Below are 15,177 nucleotides of genomic sequence, written 5' to 3'. Positions count from 1 at the left end.
TTAGTCTTTATTTTAATGCAAATTCACAAAAGACCTTTAGAATAAATCAAAATCTCTTTTGAATGATTTTTGTTATATTTTCAAGGTTTCAAGTATTTATTTTACTGAATAAAACGATTCAAACATAACTCAAAATATTGATTCCCATTATATATAATGCTAATCTCAATAATATCGCATTTATTTGTCTTGTAATGATACAAGTACTACGAGTTATGGTGCTAGAAATCATTCTTAGAGACTTTAAAAAACTAAACTTTAACTTGAATAAAAAATAAATGATGATTATAGAAACTGACGCATTCAAGATTTATCTATAATTATAATATAATGTTGACAAATAATGGTTAATTGAACCAGGATTGTCTACTAAACAGATTGACGTTATAAAAATTATAAACGAATAACATATTTTATTTTAAGTTTCGTACAATATGAATAGGTTGATGTACAAAATAACCATAAAGCAAAAAAAAAAACATTTGTTTCTTTTTAGTCAAACACAATTTCGTGCTGTTAACCTTTTTACATTACCCTTACTTATTAGAGACAACGCCATCTATCAAACCCTATACCAACTGTTTGCGTTCAAAACGGCACAGATCGCGCAGAAGTACATAAAAGTCCCAAAAGAGGGCAATTTTATATATTTTTGTAAATACATGTTTATTTTAAATTTTGCTTTACAGTTCCTAAGTATAATAGAAAAATCGATAAATTGTGCGTTCTAATATTACATCGACGGCCAACAAGTAAATTTATTTTTGATACAAAATAATACTATGTCCAAATCTAAGTTAAGATTAAATTAAATAGGAGTAAAGTTCCCTAAGTTCGGAAAAGGAAAATCCTCTGACCACGCAACGCAAGATAATCGTGCCTGGTGGGCTTTCTCTGCTCGACGATTATTCGTTGGGATTTTCTAACCATGTTTATCCGCATGCAAATGCGGAGCCGTGCCACATACATACGTGCATGCACTTACACGCATGATTATGCCTTTGTTATATGGAGGACCACAACTGTTGTTTAAAGAAGTAAAAAGTTATTAACTAGTGAGAAATGGAATAATTTGATTCTGTGAGTGATTGTGATAATCTTGACGAAGTGGAGAATCCTACGGAACGTAGCCTAAAGTATGTTTGATAATTACTACTCAAGTATGCGAGGTGTTTTCAGTACTAAACTAACATAAGTAAGAGGTATTTTACGCCAGCCTTAGGTAATACAACTAAATAAGTTGGTTGAGCAAAAATGAGTCAATCTAATACGTTCACAAATGTACACAAGGTAGTAATATCACTATTCCACAAACACATTACATTAGCTACTGTCACGACAGTAATTTTTACAACCCATGGTGTAAATGAGATAAAATGGACATGATTATGAAGAAGTCAAAAAACACTTTGGTATAGAAAGTTTGATAAATAAAAATATTGGACAATACAATACGCTATTTGAAACGCTTTTAGATTAGATCACACGTACTTAAGTAAAGAGAAATTGCTTGATAACACTGAAATGAGACAATGTTTTTTTCATTTAATATGTTATGTTATAGATTATCTTATCCAACTGTCCAATATGTTTTATTATTCTAACTGTTAAGGAGAAAAATAATTAATTTACCATCCTTTACGAAAGTATTTTATCTTTACCTGCATAGTGTTGCGCACTTTGCCAGCAGGTTTGGAAGCGTGCTGATTGCTCCTGAAAAAGTAAGTAAGATCTTGTAAAAGAATTATTAATGAACCGATTGATTAAACACGCTATGTATAACATTAGCTGGTAGCGGCAAATAAATTACATTTATACTATATATATCCTTAAAGTCATTTCTATCACTGAGCTGAGTTAATTAGAACTTGTTTCGGTATTTAACTATACATAATCATCGAAATATCACGTTATAAATAACCATAATAATTAAGCCTTTCGAAATAATTGTTTGCAGATTAACTTAAACATGTCAGTTAATTATACCTGCAAATTATGTATACATATAGGCTCTATTCCATTGACATCAGTGTGTTTACTGTTTACACTCATATCAGATAAAGAAACAAACATCCGACAAAGGCTTAGACAGAACTAATAATCTAGGGCACAGTCTAATACCAATCTGGATGTTATTCCTAACAAAACTGATTTTAACTTAAACCATCCCACAACTGAGCTGTCAAGTTGCACGACTAGTCGATCAATTGGTTTATCATCTGATCTCATTGACTCCGGCGGGCAGCGAATCGACATGGCAACAATTTTTAACTACCAGGATGTCATATGTTCGTGAGAGATGAATTATTGAGTACTGCGAGCTGCGACATTAGTTAACTTTTGAGTGAAATATGCGTATAAATACATAGTTCAAGATAATTGTAAAGATTATAATTTGAATTTTAGTATACATGGGTATAAAAAAACCTTGCTAATTATAATTCTAATTTCCTATGTATTTAAAATAAACTTAAAGATTAATTTAAAAAGTACGTAAATCTTCAATTCGCATTTGAATAAATTAAGGAAAGATTATTATATGTAGGTACAGTAATGACCTAACGGTACAACATGATCATTCATCATCAGATCATCAACAAAAGTAGTTTCATACCAGATAGTTATGTTATTTAATCGTATTATTTATATACACTTATAGATGATAATTAATATAAAATATATTCGACTCTCAAGGTACTCTGAGGCTTTTATGCAGGTGTTAACATAGCTATAAGGATCTATTACTGGGTCGGAAAAACATAGCAGATGCTACCAATATATTTGTACTTCAGTAAAATAAAGACAAACCACATTTAAGCTTAGTAGGTACATATCTATCGCTGAGCTATGGCAAAAAAAAGAAGTCAATAAAACACAGTGTACTTTAATAGTTTATTTTTACTCAACATTACACATGATTTAACATATTGCTATATTAGTAAGTTATTACGAAAGGCAACTTCTTATAAAAAGTTCAGTTATTTGACAGATTACGGTAACCAACAAGATTTACAATTAGGTACAATAAGCAAATAACTAAATAGACATATATTAGTGCACTATGTTAGTATATTAGGTAGCTACAAACAAAATAATTATTACATAGAAGTGACTTCTATGTAATAATTGTTTTGTTTGTAAAACCAACCAAAACCATTGCAATATCCACAAATACAGTTGATTAGTATAATTAATCGCTAAAGCAGAGTAAGGAAAGGGTAAGTAATACAAAATAAATATACAGTTAGCACAGTTCCAAATTTTAGCAAATTATTTACAGTTTACAGTGCAGAGTTCGCTTGTGTACGTAGTCCATACAATAGCAGAGGAATGCCACTATAGTATTCACAATCCATTGTTTACCTTTACATAAGAAGAATGGACAAACATTACTCTTATTAAATTAAACTGCGAATGCCGATGCGCTGCACTCGGCCCAGGCTCGTGCAGAATACCACAGATCACATAATTTATTAATTACACTGTTTAGGATGGCACATTCTATAAATTTTACGATATAAGTAACAAATTCTTCCAATAGAGACAAGAACACACAACTATTTCAGGTTTAAAACTACACAACAAACTTATTTCAAAGTAAAAAATTAAAGTACGTGCGAGTCATCCAACTACTTTGTTCTTACTAAAGGCTGAATTGTAAACAATACGTGACGTGACACAAGAGACGTCGCGAGTCTTCCCTCTCGCTCTCACTTTAGTTCACCCAGTACCAGTCCCGTATTCAACTTGCACGTGCTAAATTTATCATCTCTCTCAATCTCATCCTTTTTTTTCTTTCTTCCATTGCATGAGTCTCGCAAGAACACTTGGGCACTCGATCTGGCGTTTATGTACACGAAACATTTTCATGATATTTTACGATATTCCTAATTAAAAGCATGTTTATTTTAGTTATCCAAATTCAAAAACGAGATGAGTTCGTTTCGATCACCCCTCTTTATAACACCCGGCACCCAAAATATGTGTGAGGGCTGATAGATCATTGACCTCAGCGCAATTTGAAAAAAAAAAATAACGTCAAGCAGTCACATTTTATACGATAAATCAATACGACGTTACCTAAAAATTGTTGTATCTTTTGGAAAGATATGCCAAAAAATTAAAAACATGTAATATGTTTTTATTTTTTTAATAGTATTTAAAAATGAAATTTTAGATAATTTTAAATAAATATATGGAATAAATAAATATTTATTTATTTTTACTTTAATGTATACCTATAGAAGGTATACTCTTCAGCTTTATATTCTTCTTTATACTCTTCAGCTACACAAGAATATATTTCTTGTGAAACTGAGCTCTTGTGAGAGTATTTTTAAATGCACTCATCTCCGTAACTATTGGTTTTAATTGAATAATTCTTTATGATAAGTTTATTGGTCTTTCCTTTTCTCGAAATTTTAAAAAGTTCGGTATTAATGAAGTCCACGGGCCTAAACCAAGTGAACTTCATGGTTCGTTTTCAACCGCATCTTCTTGTAAGAATTTTCGCACTAACGAAAAATCTATACTAATATTATAAAGCTGAAGAGTTTGTTTGTTTGTTTGAACGCGCTAATCTCAGGAACTACTGGTCCGATTTAAATAATTATTTTGGTGTTGGATAGCGCATTTATCGAGGAAGGTTATATGCTATAAAACATCACGCTACGATTAAAAGGAACCGAGCAGAGCGGGTGAAGCCGCGCGGAAGTAGCTAGTTATCAATAAAGGTCCAGCAGCGCAAACCGCGAGGGAGTAGCTATTATGGAATAAAATGTAATTAATAAATCTATAAATTTTTAAGATTTTTTTAATTTCCTTGATTTTTGAAAATAAATAAGTAGAATAGCTGTTAGAGACTGCAAAGTTACAAGAAACTTTGTCGTAGGCAATTACCGTGGACTGTAGCTGACTGAGGCCGTAAACTTGAGGTCACTTGAGGCTTAAGAAACTCATTTGAACACTATAGATAGAAATTGGAAATGTACTAAAAGGTTTTATTTCTTTTCATCGTGTTTTATCTACTTGTTAAAATTATATGCCAAGTGCCTTTTTTTATCTAAACACAATAATTGTTAGATTGTATTAGGTAATATTGCGTACAGATACGTAGTTTAAATCCTATATTGGGTACGTCTACGTAAGTATGTACATAAAATCTCTCTTTAATAGCACAAGAGCTTTCAATAATAAAATGGTAAACACGGTAAACCCGTATCATGGCAATAAAAATTTCTTTTACAAAGACATGCGCAGTAGTCCTTATAACTCGGACGCTCGGCCGTAACCATGGCAACGAAACGCTTCCCAGTTACTAGCACGGCATAAATGTGGAGGAGTTCGGAAACATTGAGTGATTACTTAGTTGCTGTTCGCTCTCCTTATAATGTGTCGCTGTCCGACATAATGTGAGTGTTAAGTTTAGTTTTAATATGAACATGTGAGAAGAATTATTATATTAGGGTGAGTATAACAAGGGCGTATTACGTAAGATAATGACAATATATGTTACTTGATATTAAAAATACACCGAATTGATTACAACAAACGGTTGATTACTTTGCAAACCCATGTTTGCTTATTCATCTAATTATTATAAGTGTTTAAGAAATATGTTTATTACGCGTTTAAGCTTGAGTTTTTGAGAGTTGGTTGATTCTTGAGGTTTTTGTGTTTAAGCTTGAGTTTTTGAGTTGGTTGTTGGAGAATGGTTCAAAAAGGTCTTGATTCTGTCATTACCTGCCAAAAATTGAATTCAATAGGTATGATAGGCGCGGGGAATTAAAATACTGAACTTTGATTGACCCGTTAAGTTTTAGCGCGAACGCTGATTGGCACCACCAGTTAGTTTTCATGAGTTTCAAGTTTTCAAACAATCTAAGGCGCAGTCCTTCTTCCTGATCAGGCGGTAGTCCTTTCTGTTTCATAGTTGTTAAGTGAGTTTCAAATCGGAACCCCAAAATTCATATCTATAAAATATATACTAATATTATAAAGCTGAAGAGTTTGTTTGTTTGATTGTTTGTTTGTTTGTTTGAACGCGCTAATCTCCGGAACTACTGGCCCGAATTGAATAATTATTTTTGTGTTGGATAGTGCAGTTATCGAGGAAAGCTATAGGCTACAAAACATCACGCTATGGCCAATAGGAGCCGAGCAGGGCGGGTGAAACCGCGCGGAAGTAGCTAGTCTTGAATATTGTGCGTAACAATATCTACCTTCTGAGTTGGCAATATAGGTACAAAAAAAAAAACAAACTTAATTCAGTATAGAGACACTAATCAGTATAAATAGTAGTTGCTAAGTAGTAAACACTGATAGCCGACCTATATAATCTTGTATATAATCTTGTTGGTTCAACAACTAAAGAGAACCTTTAAGAACCTGTTTTTAAGTTAACAAATGGTTAACTTAAAAACAGGTTCTTAAAAGTTTCAGGTTTGTACGATAGTATCTTACAATCTTGTATCTAGTAGTGGTAAACCTTAAAACAATTAAACATGCTATTTGACACGCTAATTCAGAATTAGCCAATAGTATTAGTGGTCCTAAACAGGTTGAAATGAAGTTATTTTTGCAATAAATCAAACTGCAGAAACAGGCACAGTGCGCATGACTGAAATACAAGCTTCTCATATAGTTTAGGCACCGGCAGTTGGCGTACAGCTAGGTCCCCGGCTGGTAGCCCGCGCTATCACTAAGCACAACTACCCCGTCTTTCACCTTAGAGAGCTAAGATATATCTTTATTTTTATATTTTGCATATTATTCTTACAGAATTGACATGCAAAACAAGCATGAGATCGAGATATTTATAAAGGTAAAATGTTTTCTAAATTATTGATTAAGTTGTTATTGTTGTCATTTATCTGTTTAAAAACAAAACTTATTCACATAAACACGCGTTCCTAGTAATGAAATCCAAGCCACGCGGCATTTTACGCATGCGCTTTGCGGATTGAAGCCAAACCATGTGATTTCATTTATATTGACATTGTAAATAAGCAGGATAACATTTTTATTAATTGAAATAAATCGTGTTTAATGTGAATAATACTTATATGTTAAATTGTATTGTGAATTGTTGTAATGTATTATAATTAGGTTGATAAGGAAACTGTGATGCCATCTATATTATTCTTGTATAACGCACTTAGTAAAATATTTTAGTGTGGAAAGGCATTATTGTGAAACTATGGAGATATGTTGCGTCCGACAGATGGCGTTGTTGTTGGGAAAACATTTACCTAAAGTTTCATACAATATCATCTGTATGCATGTTTGTCTCTAAAACCGGTAGGTGGTGCTGGTATCAGTTTCTTAGTCAATGTGACGTGGGCACCACAATATAATTATTAATCCCCGTTTGTTAAAATACCTATTAATGTGTACATTCCTCTATGTAAATAAAAATAAATTACATGACAAAAATAAATGTTTGTTTTGTTGTTAGCATAGGTAAGTACTTGAAATAGGTAATCACCTATTCAAAAGCAAGTAGGTATAAGTTGAATAAAATTTGTTATAAAAGAAACAAACTTTTAAAATAAAAACTAATTGTGCTGTAGTACTACCGATGACTAGCACAACGAGATATTTGCGCAGAGCTGTGTACGCTCTTCCAGAGATGGCACTAGTAGGGTTGGTACCTCAACTGATGTACATACGTAGATAGAGGTGTGAATAAGCTCTGCTTAGTTCACCGCCCCTTTCACAGGAGTGTCATAAAACGGTTCAATGGCCTAGTTATGATTCAGTGAGGTACCAGCATCGAACTCTGCTTATTATGAGTCGCAGTCTGTTCGATTAGTTTGCCGCATAGAACCATAATTTGAACGAAAGCTTACTAGAATTTGTTGAGCATTGTTACTGATTAATTAAAATTAAATGTCTATAAATATATTTCTACCACGATAATAATAAAGGAATAATATAATTACGACGCGCGACGGACGGAAGAATAATGAATGACAAAATTATTTAGTTACTAAGGCAAACACTAATTTTTAAACGCCACGTTGATTAGACACTTGTAAGGTTTGTTTAATACGGCTCGCCTCGTGCGTGTAAAATGTGTTAGCGCAAAAGGTACAGGCGAGCAGCCATGCAACACGAGCAAAACTGTTCAGCGTGATCAATTTGCGAGATTGAGGCCAACATAATTAGCTTTTCTCCTTTTATATTAGTTCACCGAGAAATACGAGCGTAAATTGAACGAGTCGACGATCGTAAAGTTATTTACTACAGTCATTTATTTGGAACTTGTGAACATCTAGTTTATTACAATATTCATATTAGAAAAAGTTTTCTAATATCAATATTGTAATACCGGCTTGGATATTGATCCTCGTAGGAACAGTATCGAGGAATATGCAAGGCTTACTTAATTTTATCCGATTAAATTTTAATAGTTATGGGATGAATAACCTATTGTGTAACTACTGTGTTTAGCCTTTACCAGTTTAATCTGAGCGAACATTTCATTTTCGCACGTTAGTCACTCATGCTACGCATTGCGCTATTTTGCACCTGTTCGAATATACTAATAAAATAACATTTGAAATAATATCAGCTTACTAATATACTAATTTTAAACATCAGTAAATGTAACATCATGACAATACTACAGTTATTTTTTTTAATAAATTAGAAAATTTTTGCAGCGTATGTAATATAAAAAATATTATTATAAATTAATTTTCTAATTTCATATTAGGTCAATTGGATGATGAAACCACAGTAGATTTAGGCCTCGGTGAGTGACGTAATCCTCGGAAAGTATCGATTTGTTAGGTAAGTATGAGAGGGACTTCCCTCGATGGTAACGTGTGACAGAGATAAAAATAGCGAGGGTGAACCTTTTGGGTTAAATTTTGGGTACTGCGAACTTTCTGGCTCGATCAATTGTTGTAAGAAAGGAAAAGGAAATTCAAAAATATTTGGTAAAATGTTAAACCATAATAAACCTAGTCCTATTCATATCTGTTCGAAACACATATTTCGAACATAATTTTCAATCGGAATACAAATTTTGATCATAATTTGTTGATACTCGAGTATGTATATATACCTTTTACACCTATTTTTTTTTCCAAAAAAAACCTTACTGTAAATAACAAAATATGTAATTCCAAAATTTAAATAAAATATAATAAGTTCATTGTTATCGCACACCCCGTGTCGTTCATCGTAGCGAATCTATTTAAAAATAAAAATTCCGTTCCAAAAATATAAAACTGGTATTTAAAGAACGAAAAGAAAGTATTCAAAGCCAACTTAAACTAGAGACGCTGGAACATTAAACCACATACCTAAGTTTATAAGGGCGATTTTCTTTTGTAGCTTTTTGCCGCATTATTTGAGGCTAGGCCGTTTTGATCTGGTTTCGACAAAACGGGGCCAGCTTGCACGCAACCTGTAAAAAAGAGTTAGTTCACATTTTAGACATGACGACAAAATCTTTGGACCGTACTCTAGGATCCCTATGAAGTATTAGACATTTTATAATGTTTGGTACTTGTAGTACTTTTGTGTTATCCGACTTTGGTAGTACATAGTCATTTTGACTAAGTGTGTTTTTTTAGCTATTTTCCTCAGGACTAGTTACAGTAAATTGACTTTGAAAATTTCAAACTACACTGTGTAGCGTGGTTGATGCCACTTTCCATATAATAAACATGCTAATGTAGGCAAGAGGCAACGCCCAGTCCACAGCTTGTTCTCGGGAATTTCTGTCGTTACGTAAAGGTTCACGTGGAAAATTGCACGCTTTTGATTCCAGCCGCTTGCATTAAGTAGCATGTCTAACTGCAATCTTAGTACAACCCTAGCATACAGAATGTACGTAGTACGTTACAAAGTTTTCACAAAGCTGACTAGGGTAAAATTACGCCACATTTTACTATTAAATAATTATTGCGTAATTCTGACTTTTATAAACTAAATGTTGATAAGTTCTGCCGTGCAATTGAGAATGTTTCACCAGTGTTGGCCTCTATTCAAATAGGTACCATGCTTCAACTAAAGCAGCGGCGGGATTCGTGGCGCCGACTGCAGTTTTCATTAAAAGCCAGCTACACTTTGCCACAGTAGCAAAGCTCACTGACCTGAACAAATATTGTTAGGGTAAGAAGTACAATTTACTTTCTCTACGGTTTGACGAAATTATTTATTTTATTTTAAATTTTTTTGTTGTATCCGAATTCCAATGGCTGTAAAAATTCCAGCAAACCTGCTAACTAACAACAGGCTTTACCTACCGTATAACCATTAGTTATAGCCTTGTATGTCATATCGTGTATAAACGTGCTCATTTCATTTAGCTATGCCACTGTAGCTACAGTAATGAACAACATTACCATAAAAGTATGTTGTATGTCGTTACAGAAAGTTTTTCATAAGAAACAAAGGTTTTTAAAGTACTAAAATAATCTTATTAATATGTCTTGACATTTTGACACATTTAATCGTTCATTTAATGAAAGATTATCATCTTAAATAAAATACAATACAAGTAAAACAAGCATAGCAAAAAGTGGCAGAGCCTTTGTAATATTTACTCGAAAGATAATGACGTTCATTGCGCCAAAAATATCAAAGTTAAATGCTTGCAGTAGCGGAAAATCCGCAATACAACACCGTTTTCTCACTCAAACCATTTCCGACAGTAACCGCATTGACATAAAGCCTAAATTAAATAAACACTCTGTGTTGGTGCTTCTATACCTACTGTCATGAACTGTCGGTGGGTAGTTTATTCAAATTCGATTCAATTTCAACAAACCCAATGGCGATAATTGCACGGCAATACTTTTATTGGGTTACTGAACGGCAATCTAAAGCAGGTATAAATTTTAACAAACAAAAAGTAATTGTAATTTATAATTAAAAGTTATATATGCAAAATCGCAATACAATACTTTGAATGAATTTAAAATATTTGTAGCATTTATGTAACATTAACATTTATTTCAGGCAGGACCACGGCCGTCAACTACATTGAGTTACACGACGTAACCTTGACTGTCTGAAAGTACACAGCCACGCTTCTATTGCGTTATATACGCCTAGGACACCCAAACATGCGCTCGATATCAATTTGAAACGGAAGTTCTCGTACGAATAAAGAGAAAATACGAATTATTCGTTCCCATTGGAAAGAGTACCTATAGTCTTAAGTACATATACGTACATAAATGCTGGTAAGCATGAAAGTGAACTCAATGTACCAAGTACATTAATTACTTAAAATGTTCGTCATTATTATTGACAATTAATATATTTAATACGTTACTTATTCAATAGTGCAAACTATGTATAATGCTCGAGTTAGTGTTTAAATATATGCATCACGGTTTGGTATAGCTTCGGAACTTAGAATTTGCTGTACGTGTTAAAAATTGCAAGTGCACATTTCTCTACATGTAAAAAAAATAGTAGCATAAAATAAAAAAGTATACAATGAATAGAACCGCAATGCTGACAAAGGCATCGCCACTGGGACTTTATGGATTTATACAAACGAGTGTCGTGTGAAATGTCAGGGCCTACGCTTTGCCCACTAATGTATATTGTAGTCATACTTCATTATGTGACTTAAAGAGACAAAAGTTAAACAAAAAAATACCAAATTAATTTAAAGTAAATAGCTCAACTCAGTATTGGGAACAAAATACTTGTAGAAAGCCGAAAATTTTGTTCTTTCATTCCATTTTATTGTCAGACGTTTACATTCGAAAGTAAATAAAAGATAACGAAATTTTATAAAAATAAATGCAACTTTGAAATAATCCGCATTGTCTAAGCCCGCATCTATACAAGGACAACATGCCATATAAGTTACAAAAGCATACCTATGTGTTTGTATATAAAAAATCTCAGATCTAACAATTTTAGACTTTATTCCTAAAGAATTAAAATCTTTTTCTTTGATATAAAAATGCCGATGTTGTTATGACGATAGCTGATAAGCGGTTTATTATTATTTTATTACATTATTATTAACTAAAAATATGTGATCAGACATTTTATTTTAGGAAACCAACGTAATGGAAGTAATATCTAATGTGTTTTAAATACTGCACTATAATTATTATTCTAGTGCACTTCGCCGTATCACTACGCTTTCAGTCGTGACTCGTACATAGGTGTGTTCGTATCGAGTTACGTCAGGCTTATAATAATGTTAAATTTTATAAGACTCATTCAAAGTTTTCAAATAATACTTAGTAGTGCTTACGTACCGTTTTACAAATAAATATAAATAAAATCCGTTGTCAATATTTTACATATATACGAATTATAACATTTAAATTAACTATTAATATAACATTTAACACGCTTTATAACACTGTAAAACAAAACACTTTTAAAATTGAGAAAAATTGACCTATACACATTACGCACTATCACCACAACACCGCCATGGAAACGTATCCATTAAGTATTTGTTCTATCTTATTTGAACTGAAAATACGTGTACTCACAACGCTGTCTCTAACTTTTCTGAAACCAGCCATAGCGAGCACACTCGGCGCTGTGTAGCATGGTTCGCAGTTCAGTGGGGTACACGAGTCATCACTTCTCCTCCAACGATCATTGCCGAAAGCGGTCGTTTTCTGTGCGAACGCGAGTACAAGCAGTCCGCTGTAGTCGTCTTTCTTATCGTTGCTTTACGATCATCGAAATAAGTTCTCAACGATACGGACCTCTGGTGCCATTTATTGTGTAGATGATATTAATAAGTACTGTACACGTGTACACAATATTACATCAGAAGAGGTCAACGTCCCCTTAATTCACGACCCCGATGCAAAGATTTCCCTCGCAAGTAGTGAAGGGAAGTAACCCCACAACTACGTAGGTACCTGCTATGGGTCGGAGGAATTGTGATTCTACTCCTAAAAGATACTGCGGCGCGGCGTGCTCTAGTTGCAGATAATGTGTCTTAGATGGCATTAATGAGTTTTTCTTTCTTGCCTTGAAAGCATCTGCATCGGACCAATCGTGACTCCGTTGCGGAGTTAAGCTTACTGACGAGAGTAATGTAAGATATTTTAGATTCATTACCTGTTATCAGAGCCAAGTATGGCGTAAATGTGACTTTGAAATAATAACAGTTATAATAAACATAATGCACGCGTTTTCTTAATATTATAACATTTATGTTTTTCTATGAGTTGAGAGATGTCCTCGATAAGAAATTGTTTCAATGCGACAGTATACATAATAATATAATACCTACTGGTAGCAACTCGCTAGGCAAGCATTATTATACGACGCAGTGTGAACGTCCTCTCGCTTCCCGACCGCACCGGGTGGCCGGCCGCCAGCACATTTTCGGTGGCATGTATTTTGAAATTGTACAGGATTCATGTCCATCCATGGTGGCTCCGCGCTTTTGTTCCATGGGGCCGAAATTATACATTAGCGAAAATTGCTTTTGAACAACTTATTCCTTTTTATGGAACCTGTACAGATAAAAAGAGTTATTTTGTGGTAGAACATTGTATGAGCTATCTGATTGTTCGAGTGGTAGAAAACGTGACTGCCAGAAATTGTACCAGAGTTTACTCGTCTGCAGCAGAATTCGGGACCAAGATCCGTAAAAAACTAAACGAATTGGTAATTAATGAAATAAACATAATATAAACTTTACCTATACATCGCATCCAGACCTTGTATAACAATTTCTATGGATTACGCAAATATAATTAATATAATATTATTATTAGAACTTATTACGGGATATTTACCATGTTTATTTAATTTGGCGAGTTTCCGATATTTCGGCACTGTTGCAAGCGCCATGATCACGGATTAACTGAACAGAACAGTGCCGAAATATCGGAAACTCGCCAAATTAAATAAACATGGTAAATATCCCGTAATAAGTTCTAATAATAGTGTTAGTGACCATGTCAGTTTAAAAACTTATAATATAATATTATCCGTTTATTCTCAAGTTAAGCCAAATGCTTTTTAGGGTTTGCGAAACTTTTCTATAGCATTTAGATTTGCATTCGTTAACTCTCGACTCTTATGACTACCGGCGAAAAATGATTGTTATATATAGTTTATACAACTTTGGCGGGAAAATAAAGATAGTTGTGGGGACAATAGGTGTGATGTTATCAAATAAGATGTTATTGTTTTGGTGTTACGATACGAAAACAAACATCGCTACCTTTACGGTATTAGGTTACGGAATAATTATCAACATTTTTCGATAAAGTCGTTACTAGTTTGAGCAAATACGTATTATCTTATCTTTAGCAGTGGACGTCTTCTGGCTAATATGATGACAATGATGATAATGACGAAGAAATACCTAATATTAATAAAAATAAAAAACATACAATAGAATCTTACATACCACATGACACCTAGAGCCGGAACCACAACACTAGTGGATTACATAAAACTTGTAGCGTGCGGGAATCGAAACCACTACACGTTGCCCAGCCACCGAATCGTACAGTCAAATATTGTGTTGCCGAGCACCACCACATTACATTAATAGTCCGTAAACTATAATAAACTTGAAATAAGACAACTTAAATAAATCTTACTCACTCAGGAGAAACGTACTTAGAAATGAAAATGACGGTGAAGAAAATAAACAGGTTGTGATTTCTGAGGATCCGTTTATCAAAGTACTTACCCAATATCACATTTCCAATCCCCAACAATTCAAATAATTTTCAAAAGAAATTTAGTTACATAAGTACAATACAATTCAATCATTGTCACTTCAATATTATCAAATTACGAATTCACTATTACGCATTACATGAAGCATTTTAATTTATTGTAAACAACAATCAATCATTAATATTTTATGATTTCTTTTACAAACAATGAATTTTTTTTTTGGTGCCATCATTTATAGACTCTTTTTTCCATCTTAAAACGGCATCGCAAGTTTATAATCTATGCCCATATTTTTTTAAATTGTTATTACTGGCCGTAATATTATAAAAAACGGTTGAATACTTGTTCTCCGAATAAAATTAATAAAAGATAAATAATAATATATTTGTATTTTTTATTTGTAATTTCTATTTCTAATTTTCTTTTAGTTGTACCAGAAATAATTTTATTATTTATTTTTTTTTTTTTTTTTTTGATTTTGTCTTTCCCACAATTTTTGTTTACTTTATTTATTTAAAAAAT

The 15,177-nt window shown here is 33.0% G+C and overlaps 1 protein-coding gene across 4 annotated transcripts in view; it reads right to left on the bottom strand.

Moving 5' to 3' along the window:
- The window catches only part of LOC118274597 (uncharacterized), a 92,765-nt gene extending 77,852 nt beyond the window's left edge, over positions 1–14,913 (bottom strand). For 2 of the 4 annotated variants that reach the window (XR_007706947.1, XR_007706945.1), the window contains exons 1-5: positions 14,666–14,913; positions 14,378–14,542; positions 13,247–13,472; positions 9,315–9,418; positions 1,662–1,713 (exon numbers count right to left, since the gene is read on the bottom strand). Coding sequence is in view for 1 of the 4 variants with exons in the window: in XM_050704021.1 (XP_050559978.1) it covers positions 1,662–1,713; positions 3,364–3,390 (79 nt within the window). In the remaining 3 variants the exon portion in view is untranslated. Of the gene's footprint in view, positions 1–297; positions 1,023–1,661; positions 1,714–3,363; positions 3,683–9,314; positions 9,419–13,246; positions 13,473–14,377; positions 14,543–14,665 lie in introns of those variants that run through there. The other 2 variants (XR_007706946.1, XM_050704021.1) reach the window with 2 other exon arrangements.
- Between the last annotated feature and the right edge of the window lie 264 nt (positions 14,914–15,177).

This window comes from Spodoptera frugiperda, chromosome 25, assembly GCF_023101765.2.
Source record: "Spodoptera frugiperda isolate SF20-4 chromosome 25, AGI-APGP_CSIRO_Sfru_2.0, whole genome shotgun sequence".
NCBI classification, from domain to species: Eukaryota; Metazoa; Arthropoda; class Insecta; order Lepidoptera; family Noctuidae; genus Spodoptera; species Spodoptera frugiperda.
The sequence above is the reverse complement of the archived record's forward strand: the minus strand, read 5'-3'. Positions and strand labels throughout refer to the sequence as shown.